The following is a 21,797-nucleotide window of genomic DNA, read 5'->3' as shown; positions in this document are numbered from 1 at the left end:
TCTTCCATGAAATTTATCTCATGGTTGGTAGAATTATCAATACTTGCCCACATTAAAAAAAGTGAGGTCATCAGCCCAGAGAGTGCTGCAAAGGATTGTGACGGACAGTGGAGCTACCATAGACTTGTGAGAAATTCTCACCGGTCGGTGAAGGTTTAGAGACTCGCCGATATGTGCTCGGCGATGCCACTGCTCTATTTACTGCTTTTTTCTCAGTTTTTGTCGGTTAAGATAATGAAAATGGGAAGAAGTTGAAGAAACACCAATCGTTCTCTCTCTTAACATTTTGGGAGATTTTTGACGCATTAATTACGTTCTGTATTATTTAACTAACTTAAAGTGTATTATTCAATTTTGTTCCTTATGGGCCGTACTGGGCCTAATTTCCTCTATTTCATTTATCTCTTTCACTTTGGGTGGGATTGTAATGTACTGAAAGCCTAGACTATTCCCCGCCCCCAAAAATGCCACAAAAATTTTTCACTCAAAATCCTCGTTCTGTGCTATAAATTCACCTAAAACTCTTTGACTTCGAAGTTCTCCTATGCGTATTGCTCGCTGTTGGACAGCTCGTAAATTTTTGGGCCGGCAAGGAGGTATAATCTTGAAGAAGCCCAGATGCTCGTGCAAAAACTACACCAGTACCAGTTAAAAGGCTCGAATTCCGTATTTTTTTAGAGTTTGATTTTCGCTGGTTATCTGCGCTTCTGAGATTTATGATACTTGAAGTATGAACTTGAATAAGGGTTGAATTTATTGATATGAGCTGAAACGTAATTTATTTTATATTTTTGTTTTAAATTTTTAGAATTTGAATTTCCTCTTGAACTTGTGTGGGCAGGTATGACCATTTTACAGCTTTTTAATGCCAGTTCTGCTTCAGAAAATTCTTGATTCATAAAGCTGTTTATTTTTGAGCCATCCATTTGTTTTCCACCACCCATTTCCTTAACGCCCCTGTTGTTTCCTTTCTCACACAAAATCGCCTTCTCGACCTTTGGTGAAAATCTAAAACAAATTGAGGACATCTCTACAGGAAATTGAAGAGTCTCGACTCCAAGTATATTCTTCTCATACTCATTTTTTTTCTTTTGGTATTTTATTTAATTTTTTCGAACTCTATTCTTCTATGTTTGTTTCAATTTTTGTGAAAGTTTCCCAAAAATTCAGAAAACTTCACGTTTAGTGTAGTTTAGGGTTATAATCGATCGAATTGATGTCTTTATGTTTAAGTTAGGTTAGAGTCCATTGTTTCTTTTTTGGGGATTACGGTTAATATTTGTAGTCATACATCCAGAATTTTTTGGTTCGTTGTTGTTTGGTTGAGAGTTTATAGTGTTGGGCTTATTTATATATTTGTATACGTCGTGTTTTAATTTTTTTTTTCACGGTATGAGTTCTACTGTGCATCAAGAATTACAAACCTTAAATCAAGATTTTATTGTTTACTGTTTATAATTTTTTTGATTCCGTCTTGTTTCGCTTATTTTATTTCTTCTATTTATGTGGAAAAAGAAAGAAAAAATGTCAAGGATTTTGATTAGTTTATTAATATCTGATTTCTTGTTTTTCGCTTCTATGACCATTGATTATTCTATTATTATTTACTTTAAGGGGTTTCAGACTCATTACAGAATTTTTAGCATATTTTTTAACATTTTTTACTAAATTTATGTAACAATGTCCCTATTACTTGAATTGTTTCCCTAAAATTTTGCAAAAAGCTAATTGTAATAAATTTCTGGGTAGAAAGACAGAATTGAATCTGCATATATTGACCAGAATTTTTCTTTTTGAGCTATATAGTTTTTGAAATTCAAAGATTTTAATTGTGTTTAATGATTATCCATGACAATGATGTTGCTTGGAGTAAATGAATATAAACCTATCCAAGTATAGTTATTACTTATTTTGGCAAGTCTCTCAGCACATAGTATAACATAATTGTATGTTCTATGTTTTTACTAGCATGAAAGAAAAATGTAGTGACTTTCTATTAGAATCACTGCTCTGAGAATTTCAGTTGTAAATATGGGGTTGAGGGAGTGAGGTCCTTTTTTTTTTTTTTTTAAAGAAGAAGATAAACTCATTTCGGCAAGATAATTATTAGTAATTTTTTGAAGAATTGTAGAATTTAATAGATCCTCCTCTGAAGTTTGCCTTTGACTTATTGAACTTTGTTTAATTATAGGGCTGTAGAAGCAAAAAAAATTCTAAAACCTTGCGGCAAGTCCGGGTTTAATTGATTGTTAAAAAAACTTGGGCACTTTGTATGGAGGAAGAAGTTAGAAAAATCTTCCTTGTTTTCCTTCATTAGCTTGTTACTCATTACTCAGTGTTATCTATCAAATTGATTATATATTGAATTTATAGAATTTTTTCCAACATCCTAATCGAGTGAGTGTAAAATTAGCTTTCTAAATGATGCTATATTGCTATTAACTTTATGTTCGGATTCCTTATGAATTTTACATGCTGTTATGATCAATGTTTTGAAGTTATCTCATGCAAATCAATACGTTTTCGAAATATATTTTTTAATGATAATGTAAGTTATATCCACGTATTCATTGCTTGTGTAAAATCTTTAATCATAATATGAGGAAGAAAGTAACTTATTTTCCATTTTCTTTGTACTCAACTTTTGTCATTGAGGTTGACCATGGTTTCAACAAGGTATTTACTTCGACCTTCTGGATATTTTTTCTTTGTTTTTCACTCTTAACTTTCCTGACATGTCCTTTTTTTTTTTTTTTTATCCTATCTCCCTAACGATCAACTTATTTCCTTGAAACTTGATTTTTCTTTCTACAGCAAGCAACATGGTTACTCTTTAGAGACATGATAAAAGGGATTATCTTAGCTATAGTGATCGGTCCACCTATTGTAGCTGCCGTAATTGTGATAGTACAGGTACATTTTTTCTATAATAAGTAATTAACATGATTTTTTTGCTACACCTGTAATTGAGATTTATATTTTCATTTCTATCTCATTTATATAAATGTCATCAACATTTATAGACTGGGAATAATGACTTCAGCAATTATTGATGGAAAGAAAGGGATTAATCGTTTCAGTGAATGGTAATGTCTTCTGGTTGCTAAAAAAGGGTCCCTACTTGGTCATATATTTGTGGCTTTCATCCTTGTTCTGTCTCTTGTCATCATGACAGTTTACTCAATTTTTATTCCTCACACTTTTCAACAAATTCACGCCGGTAGGTTGGGCTCTAGTTATTTTTGGCATGGAAAAAAATTAGTATTCTATCTTAAATGGCCAATCTTTGGAAAAGTTGTGTATTGTTTGTGGCATCACCTGTGATACTTTTTTGGATTGCTCTTTTTGTTATTCATTAGTTATTTTGGCCAACAAATAGCTTCCCGTTGGAGAGCTTAGGGTGAAAATTGAGAATCTTGATTCGTCACTCAAATTTCCCTTGAAGAAACTATTCGTTGTTGATGGATCCACAAAGGTCAAGCATTAGCTATGTATGGATTTATTTATTTTTCTATATTGTAGTTGTTTCCCAACTTTCTTTTAATGGGTGCAAATTTTTTTAAATTTTTTTTTTTTTTAATAGACATGTAAAGTAGATCACTTTTTCTTATTTATATATTGGATTGGCTTATTTATATATTGGATTGGCTGCATTGTAACAAATATGGTCTTTTTGATGATGAGAAGCCACTCTTAGCCAAATCAAGTAAAAAAGTGTCGGATAATACCTGCTTTGATTCCTAACTTTTAAATATAGTAGAATTGGTGGCTTTTCCCCCTTTCTTTTATCATCCTCTTTTTGACCTTTTCAACAATAATTTTTTGCTTAATTCTGCACTTCGAATCCTTATTCCAAATAAATGTAGGAGTTGCCATATTTGTAGCCTTCATCTGGTTTGTCGTGTTCTGAGGACCAAAACTTAGATTTATGATCCAAGTATAGGATCATTTTGAGCCCAAAGGCTTTGAAAGTCCCATGTTAAAAGAGCATATCCTGATGAATTCTGTTGAGTATATGGGGCTGCACTATTGGGATCAAGAGAGGAAGGGAAGTAGGGTTCGGGTTTCAAAGAGTAATGGAATTATTCATGACGAGATGAATTCGCGGGAACAGTGTAGTGGACAGAATCTTGTAGTGAGGGAATGATTAATTAGGTTTCTTATGGTAACTTATTTTTGGAGTTAGCTGCTTTAATGTGTTATTAGTTGTTATCACTGCTAAATGTAGATATAAACTCCAGCTTTAAAGGTATTGAGCACTAAATTAGTAAATCCGTTCTTTGAGTTTGGAATATTTTGTATCTTTTGTCATCACTGTTTACTTCTTAAAACACCTCATGAACTTGGTTTGTGTTCACGAGTTCTTGACCAAACAATAAAAATGTTGTTCAAGGCAATCACTCTATCTATTTGTTCGCGTTTGCAACTCAGATTATGTGTGTGTTTTGTGCAAATAAAATGAGAAATTATTTAAATGGAAGTCTCCTAATTTTCATGCAATGCCATTTTGTTAGTGTGCATAAGTCCTATGCAATTATTCAAGTGATTGAATTATTGATGGAAGTGTGTACCTTTAACATGCTTGAACTTCCAGTAAATGCTGTTTAGTTTTTATTCACTTTTTCATACTTTATGGATAATTTTTTTTTTTCCCATTTTGTTAGGCATCTGGCCATACTTATGTTGAGGTGCAAAATGTATTCCAACTGTAGTTTTTCTTGTGAAAAGAAATATAATAACACCACTTCTCCTAGGATGCCTTACATATATAATATGTAGAAATAAAATTGTACCTTGATGTGGAACTTTTGAATTATATTGTAATTTAGGCAACATTCTTTCTTTTATACAGATGTTTGCATCGAAATTTTGTGATAGAGTTTCTTGTCAATCCTTGACATTTTTAAGACGTTAACATTACCTTCAAAATAACACATCCCGTGCATTGCACGGGCGAAAAACTAGTATAGATAAAAGAATGACAATGCTTTCACACTTCAATCCAACTTCTACCACTTGGTTATCTTACTATTCATTTGATACGTTTGATATACTTGGACATTTACTGTTCATCTGACACTTGTTTGACTAGAGAAAGCAAAAAGTTAAAATAGGTTAAAGACAATTTTCAATAAACAGATTTTTCTAAGTACTTTCAAAAATGTAGCCCGGTTGGAGCCTCGTTAAGCCCTTGTTTGATTATCATTCTTCTAAAAATTCATTTTTTTAAAATTTATTTTCAACCATATATTTTTCAATAAAATAATATTGCACGTAAATTCAAATTTTTTCTTTAATTTTTAATCACACATTCTCTATCAGTTTACTATTCAAAATGTATTATTTCCCCTCAAATGGGAATGAAACAAGGACTAAATTTATAATATATTTTTCTCTCTTTTCTTTTTAACTATATACTTTTCAATAAAATAATATTATACATAAATCAAAACTTTTTTTAATCACTCATTCTTAAAAAAAAAAAAAAAAAAAAAAAACACTATTCCAAAAATTATAACATCAAATAATGGGTGCCAAACTGCGGTTAAGAAATATAGATGTATAAGTTGGAATTACAATCTTACTCTTAAGTATAACAGAATGAAAAAAATATTTATCTATGATTGCAAGGGTACTTCTGGCAACGAAAATATAGAATTGAGGGTGTCACTGTCCTTTTCATTTTACGATTGTTGGTGAAATCATAAATGGTTTAAATTTTTTTCGACAAAATAAATAAATGACATTTTTTACATTTTTTTTAATTCCTCACAGTAAATGCGAAAAAGATTTCGTTTGACACACGCAAAGCCCTTTGCTTTGCAGCCTGCATTATGTAAATATCTGCACTTTTTTAGTTTCCAATGTAGAAGAGGAATAGATGCAATGCTTTTCTCCTCTCTTTAAGCCCAACAAAGTCACATAGTACCGAATCAGAAGTAACCAAAATGCCTGGTGTGGATTCATTCCCCTTTCTGGGTTTTCATTTCGTTCGGTCCTGTATGAGTATTAATGTCCTGGAGGAGTAGTTACTCAAGATGGACATTGTTTAAATACTTGTGTCTTTATTATTTGGTTGCAGGATTAACGAAATCGAATTTCTATTTAATAAGTTCTGAGTGTTAAATTGGAAACTCTCTATTGAATGTGATCTGCACTTTGTGCCAAACAGAAATTTGTACACACACACATATTTGCATATATTGTCCATGCTTATACACTTTATATAGGTACTGGGTTTTGTATTTAATATTCGATTATATGGTTTTGTGGTTCTATTATAATTATGCAATCCTTTGTTATTATTTTGAGTTGTTTTTCTTACATTTGATGTGAACATGTGATATTTAAGTTTGATATAATTATGATTTTCGTTTTTATTAGTTTCACCTTTATATTTGTTCTTCACTTGGAACAGATGAGACATGTCCATTTTGCATTGTCAAGTTTGTGTAATGATTGTCTTGTTATGAGTATGTTAAAATTGAGTTTCCACGAAACAAATAAACTTGTAATTACTTGCACAAAATTTAATGAAAAGTCATGCTATTATTGGGATAATCTATTCTAATTTTACACTTGTGTTAGAATCACATGAATAATTGTATATTCTTGTACTGAAGCTTCATGAAATTGTAGCTAGCTATCCTTTTCATCAATATGCTTGTGTACTTTCACATCAAGGATGAAAAGAATGCTTCAAGTGGTGAAAATATAGTGTCTTTTACTACAGTTCACTAGCTTTCTCTCCAAGTTGATGTTAATATTAATGAGTGAGACAATTGCAGTTAGCTTAGATTCAGTAGTCTCATAATAGAGATATTTATTGCTAATCAAATACACCTAAAGGTTTAGGAAATGAAGTGAACAATAGTTCAGTTAAATTTCTAATTCTATAATTTTTTTTAAACTATTAGAATCTACATAAAATTCATTGGCTTCTTAACTATAATATATTGTAATTGCATTTGAGATTGGGTTTTTCTCTCAACTGGATGATTACAAAATTTATATTTTGTAAGCTTTATGAATTATCGGAAGAAAGTAAGTGAACAGAGGAGATTGAGGGATAAATATAGTCGTCGGGAGGGGTTTATATTTGCCTACTTTTACTAATTATGTTAAAAGCTATAATTACAAGACTAATGTAAAGATTACATGCACAATTAACTCTAATTTCACAGCTCATGCCAACACTTCGTTAGACTAAAGATACTGGATTATTCTCCTCGAGTATTTGATGATATGGTTCATGTTACTTTTCCTAGCAATTCTTCGTTGTTGTGTACTTATAAATTGGCGGTGAAAAGAAATCTGAGTTTATTATGTTTGTAGGCATTCCTTATTTCGAGTTGCTCAAGCAATAACGCCTAACTCGAAATGTGGATTTACTCCAAGCAACTGTACTTTCATGGTTGTCGTCTCCACCTTTAGATGTTGAGGTATATCTTATTTTTATACGTGTTCTGTTTTGATATTAGAGAAAATTTTCTTGCATCTATATACAAATAAAATAAAACTGAGATTCTATTTGCAGATTGAAGAAAATTTTCATATATCACAAACATTTTGTTGGTACGGATTCAACTTTCAAGAACACCGCTCCGACTACAGATTTTGGATTAGAGATACTTTAATCTCATTAAACAATTTAGAATAATAGAATTATGAGAGCTATCACTCGGTTCAAAATCAACTTACTCAAAACCTTAAATTCCACTTCCACACATATATGACATACCCATTCAAGCACGACATTAACAAATAAAATCCTTGATAAGAAAATGGTCGCTGTTTCCGTCGCTAATATCTCCTCTCCATATAACACTTCCACTCGACCTTTTAATTGTATATGCTACTGTAGATTGGCATAAAACCCACAAGCACTGTATCTCAAATTAATGTTGTATAATATACAAATCAGAAAATTTGAGGGAATAGGCATTACAAAGGAGCCGTAAACACAAAAAATACTCTTGTAAGATTCCAAACAATTTAAAAACCTAAATGTCTCGTAAAGCAAGAAACTAATAATATGATGCGAATCCATACATTATCCCATAGTCATATATAGCTAAGGACACAGTACTTTTGATAAAAAGAGAGTTTCTATAGATTTCCAAGTTAAAATATACACCATCACACTCTCCTCCATCATTTTCATAAAATATACACAATCACACTTTCCTCTCCCTCCCTTTTCAAACTTTTTTAGAAAAAGACAAATGCTTTGCCTATATATACATCCACCCTTCGCTCACTCCACTGTTCCTCTTCAAGCATTTTCTTAAACATAATATCTCTTTCACTATAAAACCTTCTTTCACAACTCAAAGATCAAAAACACATGTCCTAACCTCCAGAAATATGAGGTTGATTGCCCATTTCACAAGAAACGCTTGGTTACCACCACCATCACCACAGACAAAATTCATTTGGAAGAATGGATTATGGAGGTAGTAAGGGCATTGGGTTCGATGTCAATACACGGCACATTGTGGTTGAAAATGAACAGACAAAATTTCTTACCACATTGGTTGTTGCAAGCGGGTTTGATACTTTGATATATCCAAGAACGAGCGACCATCATGCAAACGACCGACGCTTCGTAGATTTACCATCGAGGCTTTTGAACTATCTAAGCAGGAACATTCTTGTATGTCACAATATGAAGGAGAAAAATGCATCTCTTGCAGCTTCCTTTCGGGAAAAAGATCGGGAATCATTTCAGATCCTAGATCTCGAGGAAGAATTTCACCGTCAATTCGATATTGACAAAACGGTCTAGAGGCAGCTGGGAACAAGAAAGACGATCTGGGACTTGAACAATCAGGATTTATGTCAGCTGGAGGATAAAGAAATGGTGGAATTTCTCACCATTGTTGGTCAACTGGAGTTCTATTTAGGAAAAATTTTCACCGATTAGCATTCTGACTGTGATTTTGTTGAAATTGTTGAAGGATAGTTTCTTTTTTACTAGAATTTGATTGAAACAGTGTAGGATAGGTTGAAAGCGTAGTACTTTGACTAGGGCAGGATAGTCAAATCATAGGTTTCAATCTGAGCACAAAATTTCTTGATGATAAACAAAATAAAGAACAGAATGGTTTTTTAAATACCCTCGTTATCTCAACAGGGGAAGAGGTACTGATTTTTCAACATCTCAATCCTCGTCATGGAAAACAATCGTGAGTTCAAAGCTCCATCGTTGAAACTTGTGAACTTTCTAAAGAGGAGGATTTTTGTTGGCCATAACATCGACGACAAGAAATCCTATATTGCGGCTGCGTTCTGGGAGGCAGACTGGAAATTGCTTGATATTAGAGATATGGCAAAAGATCTTGCAATATATGGTGCTGAAAATCTGAAAGTTGAAGCAGCAGTTGAAAAAGCGCTGGGAATGAAAATTGGAGGTGCAATTGGGTCTGTCCAGATGAAGAAACGATGAGATATCTCACCGTAGTTGGTCAAGTGCAATATCAATTGAGAAAGATATATACTGATTAAAATATTGTATTTATTTTAAATGATTTTTGTTGACTTTTTGTCCAAATCTTATTTGAAAGTCATAGTTCTAATTTGAATGAGAGACTTGTTGATGAATTGTTGATTTTTGTCCAGTAGTTCTTCTGGGCACTTTGTTAATGATAGACCTTTTATTATTATTTTCGCATCACTCTCATCTGTCCACTTACTTTCTTCCGATTATGAATACCTTTTGTGTCAAACTGCACTCCACCCCTCCCAAAATAAAAATGGTCAGTAACCTCCACAAACATAAGGTTGTATTTCCATTAGGCTCAAAAAAATTGGTCATAACAACCACAGTGACTAAAGATAAAATCATTATGGAAAAATGGCTAAGGATGGAGGAGGATAGTCGAATCATAGGTTTCAATCTGAATACAAAATTTCTTGAGGATAAAAAAATTAAAAAATAGAATGATTTTTTAAATACCCTCGTTATCTCAACAGGGGAAGAGGCACTGATTTTTCAACATTTCAATCCTCATCATGGAAACAATCGTGAGTTGAAAGCTCCATCGTTGAAGTTTGTGAACTTTCTAAAGTGGAGGATTCTTGTTGGCCATAACATCGACGACAAGAAATCCTACATTACGGCTGCGTTTAGGGAGGGCAGACTGGAAATTGCTTGATATTAGAGATCTGACAAAAGATCTTGCAATATATGGTGCTGAAGGCTGAAACTTTAAGCAGTAGTTGAAAAAACGCTGGGAATGATAAATTGAATATGGAGGTGCAATTGAGTCTGCCCAGATGAAGAAATTGGTATGGTTTTGGGCCGAGTATAAGTGACTTTTTAAAAATTTGAATTTCAAATGAATTCTTCTAAAAAACGCCACTGACTTTCTTCCATTTCTTTTTTCTGTTTTTTTTACACCAATTTTCCACCTCATCGTGTCAAGCCTTGTGTCAAAGATTGTGGTCAAGTAGTTTTATCCATCTTTCCCAATTGATATTGCATTTGACCAACTACAGTGAGATATCTCACCGTTTCTTCATCTTTGCAGACCCAATTGCACCTCCATTTTCCATTCCCAGCGCCTTTTCAACTGCTACTTCAAGTTTTAGATCTTCAGCACCATATATTGTAAGATCTTTCGGAAGATCTCTACTACCAATCAATTTCCTGTCTGTCTTCCCGAATGCAGCCGTAATGTAGGATTTCTTATCGTCGATGTTATGGCCAACAAGAATCATCTTCTTTAGAAAGTTCACAAGCTTCAACGATGAAGTTTTAAAATCACGATTGTTTCCATGATGAGGATTGAAATGTTGAAAAATCAGTGCCTCTTCCCCTGTTGAGATAACGAGGGTATTTAAAAAGTCATTATGTTTTTTATTTTTTTATCCTCGGAGAATTTTGTGTTCAGATTGAAGCCTATGATTTGACTATCCTCCTCCATCTTTAGTCATTTTTCCATAATGGTTTTATCCTTAGTCACAGTGGTTGTTATGACCAATTTTTTTCGGGTCGAATGGAAATACAACCTTATGTTTGTGGAGGTTGTTGGCCATTTTTATTTTGGGAGGGGTGAAGTACGGTTTGACACAAAAGGTATTCATGATCGGAAGAAAGTAAGTGGACAGAGGAGAGTGATGCGAAAATAATAATAAAAGGTCTATCATTAACAGAAGTACCTAGAAAAATTACTGAACAAAAATCAACAATTCATTAACAAGTCTCATTCAAATTAGAACTATGACTATCAAACAAGATTTGGACAATAAGTCAATAAAAATCATTTAAAATAAAAATAATATTTTAATCAGTATATATCTTTCCCAATTGATATTGCATTTGACCAACTACGGTGAGATATCTCACCGTTTCTTCATCTCGGGAGACACAATTACACCTCCATTTTTCATTCCCAACTCTTTTTAACTGCTGCTTCAATTTTCAGATCTTCAGCACCAAATATTGCAAGATCTTTTTTCAAATCTCTAATATCAAGCAATTTCCTGTCCGTCTTCCCGAATGCAGCCGCAATGTAGGATTTCTTGTCGTCGATGTTATGGTCAACAAGAATCCTCCTCTTTAGAAAGTTCGCAAGCTTCTAAACAATTTAAAAAGCCTAAATGCCTCGTAAAGCAAGAAACTTATAATATGATGCGAATCCATACATTATCCCATGGTCGTATATTGCTAAGGACACGGTGCTTTTGATAAAAAGAGAGTTCTTATAGGTTTCCAAGTTAAAATATACACCATCACACTCTTCTCCTCCATCATTTTCATAAAGTATACACCATCACACTTTCCTCTCCCGTCTTTTTTCAAACTTTTTTAGAAAAAGACAAATGCTTTGCCTATATATACATCCACCCTCCGTTCACTCCACTTTTCCTCTTCAAGCATTTTCTCAAACATGAATATCTCTTTCACTATAAAACTTTCTTTCACAACTCAAAGATAAAAAACACATGTCCTAACCTCCAGAAATATGAGGTTGATTGCCAATTTCACAAGAAACGCTTGGTTACCACCACCATCATCACAGACAAAATCCATCTGGAAGAATTGATTAAAAGAGAAGATGGAGGTAGTAAGGGCATTGGGTTCGATGTCAATACACGACACATTGTGGTTGAAGATGAACAGACAAAATTTCTTACCACATTGGTTGTTGCAAGCGAATTTGATACTTTGATATATCCAAGAACGAGCGATTATCATGCAAACGACCGACGCTTCGTAGATTTACCAACGAGGCTTTTGAACTATCTAAGCAGGAACATTCTTGTATGTCACAATATGAAGGAGAAAAATGCATCTCTTGCAGCTTCCTTTCGGGAAAAAGATCGGGAATCATTTTAGATCCTAGATCTCGAGGAAGAATTTCACCCTCAATTCGACATTGACAAAACGGTCTAGAGGCAGCTGGGAACAAGAAAGACGATCTGGGACTTGAACAATCAGGATTTATGTCAGCTGGAGGATAAAGAAATGGTGGAATTTCTCACCATTGTTGGTCAACTGGAGTTCTATTTAGGAAAATTTTCACCGATTAGCATTCTGACTGTGATTTTGTTGAAATTGTTGAAGGATAGTTTCTTTTTTACTAGGATTTGAATGAAATAGTGTAGGATAGGTTGAAAGCGTAGTACTTTGACTAGGACAGGATAGTCAAATCATATGCTTCAATCTGAGCACAAAATTCCCTGATGATAAACAAAATAAAGAACACAATGATTTTTTAAATACCCTCGTTATCTCAACAGGGGAAGATGCACTGATTTTTCAACATCTCAATCCTCGTCATGGAAAACAATCGTGAGTTCAAAACTCCATCGTTGAAACTTGTGAACTTTCTAACAAGGAGGATTTTTGTTGGCCATAACGTCGACGACAAGAAATCTTATATTGCGGCTGCGTTCAGGGAGGCAGATTGGAAATTGCTTGATATTAGAGATATGGCAAAAGATCTTGCAATATATGGTGCTGAAGATCTGAAAGTTGAAGTAGCAGTTGAAAAGGCGCTGGGAATGGAAATTGGAGGTGCAATTGGGTCTGTCCAGATGAAGAAATGGTGAGATATCTCACCGTAGTTGGTCAAGTGCAAAATCAATTGAGAAATATATATACTGATTAAAATATTGTATTTGTTTTAAATGATTTTTGTTGACTTTTTTTCCAAGTCTTATTTGAAAGTCAGTTCTAATTTGAATGAGTGACTTGTTGATGAATTGTTGATTTTTGTCCAGTAGTTCTTCTGGGCACTTTTGTTAATGATAGACCTTTTATTATTATTTTCGCATCACTCTCATCTGTCCACTTACTTTCTTCCGATTATGAATACCTTTTGTGTCAAACTGCACTCCACCCCTCCCAAAATAAAAATGATCAGTAACCTCCACAAACATAAGGTTGTATTTCCATTAGGCTCAAAAAAATTGGTCATAACAACCACAGTGACTAAAGATAAAACCATTATGGAAAAATGGCTAAGGATGGAGGAGGATAGTCGAATCATAGGTTTCAATCTGAATACAAAATTTCCTGAGGATAAAAAAATTAAAAAATAGAATGATTTTTTAAATACCCTCGTTATCTCAACAGGGGAAGAGGCACTGATTTTTCAACATTTCAATCCTCATCATGGAAACAATCGTGAGTTGAAAGCTCCATCGTTGAAGTTTGTGAACTTTCTAAAGTGGAGGATTCTTGTTGGCCATAACATCGACGACAAGAAATCCTACATTACGGCTGCGTTTAGGGAGGGCAGACTGGAAATTGCTTGATATTAGAGATCTGACAAAAGATCTTGCAATATATGGTGCTGAAGGCTGAAACTTTAAGCAGTAGTTGAAAAAACGCTGGGAATGATAAATTGAATATGGAGGTGCAATTGAGTCTGCCCAGATGAAGAAATTGGTATGGTTTTGGGCCGAGTATAAGTGACTTTTTAAAAATTTGAATTTCAAATGAATTCTTCTAAAAAACGCCACTGACTTTCTTCCATTTCTTTTTTCTGTTTTTTTTTACACCCATTTTCCACCTCATCGTGTCAAGCCTTGTGTCAAAGATTGTTGTCAAGTAGTTTTATCCATCTTTCCCAATTGATATTGCATTTGACCAACTACAGTGAGATATCTCATCGTTTCTTCATCTTGGCAGGCCTAATTGCACCTCCATTTTTCATTCTCAGCGCCTCTTCAACTGCTGTTTCAAGTTTTAGATTTTCAGCAGCATATATAGTAAGATCTTTTGTAAGATCTCTAATACCAGGCAATTTCTTGTCTGTCTTCCCGAATGCAGTCGCAATGTAGGATTTCTTGTCGTCGATACTATGGCCAACAAGAATCATTTTCTTTAGAAAGTTCACAAGCTTCAACGATGAAGTTTTGAAATCACGATTGTTTCCATGATGAGGATTGAAATGTTGAAAAATCAGTGCCTCTTCCTCTGCTGAGATAACGAGGGTATTTAAAAAGTCATTCTGTTTTTTATTTTTTTTATCCTCGGAGAATTTTGTGTTCAGATTGAAGCCTATGATTTGACTATCCTCCTCCATCCTTAGTCATTTTTCCATAATGGTTTTATCTTTAGTTACAGTGGTTGTTATGATCAATTTTTTTCGGGTCAAATGGAAATAAAACCTTATGTTTGTGGAGGTTGTTGGCCATTTTTATTTTGGGGGAGGTGAAGTACGGTTTGACACAAAAGGTATTCATGATCGGAAGAAAGTGGACAGAGGAGAGTGATGCGAAAATAATAATAAAAGATCTATCATTAACAGAAATACCCAGAAAAACTAATGAATAAAAATCAACAATTCATTAACAAGTCTTTTCTTCAAATTAGAACTATGACTATCAAACAAGATTTGGACAATAAGTCAATAAAAATTATTTAAAACAAAAATAATATTTTAATCAGTATATATCTTTCCCAATAGATATTGCATTTGACCAACTACGGTGAGATATCTCACCGTTTCTTCATCTCGGGAGACACAATTACACCTCCATTTTCCATTCCCAGCGCTTTTTCAACTGCTGCTTCAATTTTCAGATTTTCAGCACCAAATATTGCAAGATCTTTTTTCAAATCTCTAATATCAAGCAATTTCCTGTACGTCTTCCCGAACGCAGCCGCAATGTAGAATTTCTTGTCGTCGATGTTATAGCCAACAAGAATCCTCCTCTTTAGAAAGTTCGCAAACTTCTAAACAATTTAAAAAGCCTAAATGCCTCGTAAAGCAATAAACTTATAATATGATGCGAATCCATACATTATCCCATGGTCATATATTGCTAAGGACAAGGTGCTTTTGATAAAAAGAGAGTTCCTATAGGTTTCCAAGTTAAAATATACACCATCACACTCTCCTCCTCCATCATTTTCATAAAGTATACACCATCACACTTTCCTCTCCCGTCTTTTTCAGAAAAAGACAAATGCTTTGCCTATATATACATCCACCCTCCGTTCACTCCACTGTTCCTCTTCAAGCATTTTCTCAAACATGAATATCTCTTTCACTATAAAACCTTCTTTCACAACTCAAAGATAAGAAACACATGTCCTAACCTCCAGAATTATGAGGTTGATTGCCCATTTCACAAGAAACGCTTGGTTACCACCACCATCACCACAGACAAAATCCGTCTGGAAGAATTGATTAAAAGAGAAGATGGAGGTAGTAAGGGCATTGGGTTCGATGTCAATACACGGCACATTGTGGTTGAAGATGAACAGACAATTTCTTACCACATTGGTTGTTGCAAGCGGATTTGATACTTTGATATATCAAAGAACAAGCGACAATCATGCAAACGACCGACGCTTCGTAGATTTACCACCGAGGCTTTTGAACTATCTAAGCAGGAACTTTTGTATGTCACAATATGAAGGAGAAAAATGCATCTCTTGCAGCTTCCTTTCGGGAAAAAGATCGGGAATCATTTCAGATCCTAGATCTCGAGGAAGAATTTCACCCTCAATTCGACATTGACAAAACTGTCTAGAGGCAGCTGGGAACAAGAAAGACGATCTGGGACTTGAACAATCAGGATTTATGTCAGCTGGAGGATAAAGAAATGGTTGAATTTCTCACCATCGTTGGTCAACTGGAGTTCTATTTAGGAAAATTTTTCACCGATTAGCCTTCTGACTGTGATTTTGTTGAAATTGTTGAAGGATAGTTTCTTTTTTACTCGGATTTGATAGAAACAGTGTAGGATAGGTTGAAAGCGTAGTACTTTGACTAGGACAGAATAGTCAAATCATAGGTTTCAATCTGAGCACAAAATTCCCTGATGATAAACAAAATAAAGAACACAATGATTTTTTAAATACCCTCGTTATCTCAACAGGGGAAGAGACACTGATTTTCCAACATCTCGATCCTCGTCATGTAAAATAATCGTGAGTTCAAAACTCCATCGTTGAAGCTTGTGAACTTTCTAAAGAGGAGGATTCTTGTTGGCCATAACGTCGACGACAAAAAATCCTATATTGCGGCTGCGTTCAGGGAGGCAGACTGGAAATTTGCCTGATATTAGAGATATGGCAAAAAATCTTGCAATATATGGTGCTGAAGATCTGAAAATTGAAGCAGCAGTTGAAAAAGCGCTGAGAATGGAAATTGGAGGTGCAATTGGGTCTGTCCAGATGAAGAAACGGTGAGATATCTCACCGTAGTTGGTCAAGTGCAAAATCAATTGAGAAATCTATATACTGATTAAAATATTGTATTTGTTTTAAATGATTTTTGTTGACTTTTTGTCCAAATCTTATTTGAAAGTCATAGTTCTAATTTGAATGAGAGACTTGTTGATGAATTGTTGATTTTTGTCCAGTAGTTCTTCTGGGCACTTTTGTTAATGATAGACCTTTTATTATTATTTTCGCATCACTCTTATCTATCCACTTACTTTCTTGCGATCATGAATACCTTTTGTGTCAAACTGCACTTCACCCCTCTCAAAATAAAAATGGTCAGCAACCTCCACAAACATAAGGTTGTATTTCCATTCGGCTCAAAAAAATTGGTCATAACAACCACTGTGACTAAGGATAAAATCAGTATGGAAAAATGGCTAAGGATGGAGGAGGATAGTCAAATCATAGGCTTCAATCTGAACACAAAATTTTCTGAGGATAAAAAAAATTAAAAAATAGAATGATTTTTTAAATACCCTCGTTATCTCAGTAGGGGAAGAGGCACTGATTTTTCAACATTTCAATCCTCATCACGGAAACAATCGTGAGTTGAAAGCTCCATCGTTGAAGTTTGTGAACTTTCTAAAGAGGAGGATTCTTGTTGGCCATAACATCGACGACATGAAATCCTACATTACGGCTGCGTTCAGGGAGGGCAGATTGAAAATTGCTTGATATTAGAGATCTGACAATAGATCTTGCAATATATGGTGCCGAAACTATAAGCAGTAGTTGAAAAAACGCTGGGAATGATAAATGGAATATGGAGGTGCAATTGAATCTACTCAAATGAAGAAATTTGTATGGCTTTGGGCCGAGTATAAGTGACTTTTTAAAAATTTGAATTTCAAATGAATTTGTTTGAAAAACGTCACTGACTTTCTTCCATTTCTTTTTTCTGTTTTTTATTACACCTATTTTCCACCTCATCGTGTCAAGCCTTGTGTCAAAGATTGTGGTCAAGTAGTTTTATCCATTTTTCCAAATTGATATTGCATTTGACCAACTACAGTGAGATATCTCACCATTTCTTCATCTTGGCAGACCCAATTGCACCTCCATCTTACATTCCCAGCGCCTTTTCAACTGCTGGTTCAAGTTTTAAATCTTTAGCACCATATATTGTAAGATCTTTTGTAAGATCTCTAATACAAAGCAATTTCCTGTCTGTCTTCCCGAATGCAGCCGCAATGTAGGATTTCTTGTCGTCGATATTATGGCCAACAAGAATCATCTTCTTTAGAAAGTTCACAAACTTCAACGATTAAAGTTTTGAAATCACGATTGTTTCCATGATGAGGATTGAAATGTTGAAAAATCAATGCCTCTTCCCCTGCTGAGATAACGAGGGTATTTAAAAAATCGTTTTGTTTTTTATTTTTTTTATCCTCGAAGAATTTTGTGTTCAGATTGAAGCCTATGATTTGACTATCCTTCTCCATCTTTAGTCATTTTTCTATAATGGTTTTATCCTTAGTCACTGTGATTGTTATGATCAATTTTTTTCGGGTCGAATGGAAATACAACATTATGTTTGTGGAGGTTGTTGACCATTTTTATTTTTGAAGGGGTGAAGTACGGTTTGACATAAAAGGTATTCATGATCGGAAGAAAGTAAGTGGACAGAGGAGAGTGATGCGAAAATAATAATAAAAGGTCTATCATTAACAGAAGTACCTAGAAAAACTACTGAACAAAAATCAACAATTAATTAACAAGTCTCTTCTTCAAATTAGAACTATGATTATCAAACAAGATTTGGACAATAAGTCAATAAAAATCATTTAAAACAAAAATAATATTTTAAGTAGTTTTATCCATCTTTCCCAATTGATATTGCATTTGACCAACTACGGTGAGATATCTCACCGTTTCTTCATCTCGGGAGACAATTACACCTCCATTTTCCATTCCCAGCGCTTTTTCAACCGCTGCTTCAATTTTCAGATTTTCAGCAGCAAATATTGCAAGATCTTTTTTCAAATCTCTAATATCAAGCAATTTCCTGTCCGTCTTCCCGAACGCAGCCGCAATGTAGGATGTCTCGTAAAGCAATAAACTTATAATATGATGCGAATCCATACATTATCCCACAGTCATATATTGCTAAGGACACGGTGCTTTTGATAAAAAGAGAGTTCCTATAGGTTTCCAAGTTAAAAAATACACCATCACACTCTCCTCCTCCATCATTTTCATAAAGTATACACCGTCACACTTTCCTTTCCCGTCGTTTGCAAACTTTTTTAGAAAAAGACAAATGCTTTGCCTATATATACATCCACCCTCCGTTCACTCCACTGTTCCTCTTCAAGCATTTTCTCAAACATGAATATCTCTTTCACTGTAAAACCTTCTTTCACAACTCAAAGATAAAAAACACATGTCCTAACCTCCAGAAATATGAGGTTGATTGCCCAGTTCATAAGAAACGCTTGGTTACCACCACCATCACCACAGACAAAATCCATCTGGAAGAACTGATTAAAAGAGAAGATGGAGGTAGTAAGGGCATTGGGTTCGATGTCAATACACGGCACATTGTGGTTGAAGATGAACAGACAAAATTTCTTACCACATTGGTTGTTGCAAGCGGATTTAATACTTTGATATATTAAAGAACGAGCGACCATCATGCAAACAACCGATGCTTCGTAGATTTACCACCGAGGCTTTTGAACTATCTAAGCAGGAACTCTTGTGTGTCACAATATGAAAGAGAAAAATGCATCTCTTGCAACTTCCTTTCGAGAAAAAGATCGAGAATCATTTCAGATCCTAGATCTCGAGGAAGAATTTCACCCTCAATTCGACATTGACAAAACGGTCTAGAGGCAGCTGGGAACAAGAAAGACGATCTGGAACTTGAGCAATCAGGATTTATGTCAGCTGGAGGATAAACAAATGGTGGAATTTCTCACCATTGTTGGTCAACTGGAGTTCTATTTAGGAAAAATTTTCATCGATTAGCATTCTGACTGTGATTTTGTTGAAATTGTTGAAGGATAGTTTCTTTTTTACTAGGATTTGATTGAAACAGTGTAGGATAGGTTGAAAGCGTAGTACTTTGACTAGGACAGAATAGTCAAATCATAGGTTTCAATCTGAGCACAAAATTCCCTGATGATAAACAAAATAAAGAACACAATGATTTTTTAAATACCCTCGTTATCTCAATAGGGGAAGAGGCACTGATTTTTCAACATCTCAATCCTCGTCATGGAAAACAATCGAGAGTTCAAAACTCCATCGTTGAAGCTTGTGAACTTTCCAAAGAGGAGGATTCTTGTTGACCATAACATCGACGACAAGAAATTCTATATTGCGGCCGCGTTCAGGGAGGCAGACTGAAAATTGCTTGATATTAGAGATATGGCAAAAGATCTTGCAATATATGGTGTTGAAGATCTGAAAGTTGAAGCAGCAGTTAAAAAAGCGCTGGGAATGGAAATTGGAGATGCAGTTGGGTCTGTTCAGATGAAGAAACGGTGAGATATCTCACTGTAGTTGGTCAAGTGCAATATCAATTGAGAAAGATATATACTGATTAAAATATTGTATTTGTTTTAAATGATTTTTGTTGACTTTTTGTCCAAATCTTATTTGAAAGTCATAGTTCTAATTTGAATGAGAGACTTGTTGATGAATTGTTGATTTTTGTCCAGTACTTCTGGTTCGCATCACTCTCATCTGTCCACTTACTTTCTTCCGATCATGTATACCTTTTGTGTCAAATTGCACTTCACCCCTCCCAAAATAAAAATGGTCAGCAACCTCCACAAACATAAGGTTGTATTTCCATTCGGCTCAAAAAAATTGGTCATAACAACCACTGTAACTAAAGATAAAATCAGTATGGAAAAATGGCTAAGGATGGAGGAGGATAGTCAAATCATAGGCTTCAATCTGAACACAAAATTCCCTGAGAATAAAAAAATTAAAAAACAGAATGATTTTTTAAATACTCTCGTTATCTCAGCAGGGGAAGAGGCACTGATTTTTCAACACTTCAATCCTCATCACGGAAACAATCGTGAGTTGAAAGATCCATCGTTGAAGCTTGTGAACTTTCTAAAGAGGAGGATTCTTGTTGGCCATAACATCGACGACAAGAAATCCTACATTACGGCTGCGTTCAGGGAGGGCAGATTGGAAATTGCTTGATATTAGAGATCTGACAAAAGATCTTGCAATATATGGTGCTGAAAGCCGAAACTTTAAGCAGTAGTTGAAAAACGCGGGGAATGATAAATGGAATATGGAGGTGCAATTGAGTCTGCCCAAATGAAGAAATTGGTATGGTTTTGGGCCGAGTACAAGTGACTTTAAAAATTTGAATTTCAAATGAATTCTTCTAAAAAACGCCACTGACTTTCTTCCATTTCTTTTTTCTGTTTTTTTTACACCCATTTTCCACCTCATCGTGTCAAGCCTTGTGTCAAAGATTGTGGTCAAGTAGTTTTATCCATATTTCCCAATTGATATTGCATTTGACCAATTACAGTGAGATATCTCACCGTTTCTTCATCTTGGCAGACCCAATTGCACCTCCATTTTTCATTCCCAGCGTTTTTTCAACTGCTGGTTCAAGTTTTAGATCTTCAGCACCATATATTGTAAGATCTCTAATATCAAGCAATTTTCTGTCTGTCTTTCGGAATGCAGCCGCAATGTAGGATTTCTTGTCGTCGATGTTATGGCCAACAAGAATCATCTTCTTTAGAAAGTTCACAAGTTTCAACGATGAAGTTTTGAAATCACGATTGTTTCCATGATGAGGATTGAAATGTTGAAAAATCAGTGCCTCTTCCCCTGCTGAGATAACGAGGGTATTTAAAAAGTCATTCTGTTTTTTATTTTTTTATCCTCAGAGAATTTTGTGTTCAGATTGAAGCCTATGATTTGACTATCCTCCTCTTAGTCACAGTGGTTGTTATGATCAATTTTTTTTCGGGTCGAATGAAAATACAACCTTATGTTTGTGGAGGTTGTTGGCCATTTTTATTTTGGGAGTGGTGAAGTACGGTTTGACACAAAAGATATTCATGATTGGAAGAAAGTAAGTGGACAGAGGAGAGTGATGGAAAAATAATAATAAAATGTC

The 21,797-nt window shown here is 34.5% G+C and overlaps 1 protein-coding gene across 16 annotated transcripts in view; it reads left to right on the top strand.

The window, feature by feature from the left end:
* Window positions 1-383: 383 nt before the first annotated feature.
* LOC111399545 (CAAX prenyl protease 1 homolog) overlaps window positions 384-21,797 on the top strand; it is a 39,188-nt gene continuing 17,774 nt past the window's right edge. For 5 of the 16 annotated variants that reach the window (XM_023026922.1, XM_023026919.1, XM_023026921.1 and 2 more), the window contains exons 1-4: window positions 2,092-2,676; window positions 2,815-2,913; window positions 3,380-3,475; window positions 7,336-7,442. In XM_023026922.1, coding sequence (XP_022882690.1) covers window positions 2,599-2,676; window positions 2,815-2,913; window positions 3,380-3,475; window positions 7,336-7,374 — 312 coding nt within the window. In that variant the 5' untranslated portion in view covers window positions 2,092-2,598 and the 3' untranslated portion in view covers window positions 7,375-7,442. Of the gene's footprint in view, window positions 1,061-2,091; window positions 2,914-3,023; window positions 4,398-7,335; window positions 7,517-7,537; window positions 8,266-9,136; window positions 9,633-12,747; window positions 13,276-19,873; window positions 19,893-21,797 lie in introns of those variants that run through there. The other 11 variants (XM_023026929.1, XM_023026928.1, XM_023026926.1 and 8 more) reach the window with 11 other exon arrangements.

This window comes from Olea europaea, chromosome 9 (assembly GCF_002742605.1).
Source record: "Olea europaea var. sylvestris chromosome 9, O_europaea_v1, whole genome shotgun sequence".
Classification (NCBI taxonomy): domain Eukaryota; kingdom Viridiplantae; phylum Streptophyta; class Magnoliopsida; order Lamiales; family Oleaceae; genus Olea; species Olea europaea.
This window is presented reverse-complemented; position numbering and strand designations above follow the sequence as displayed.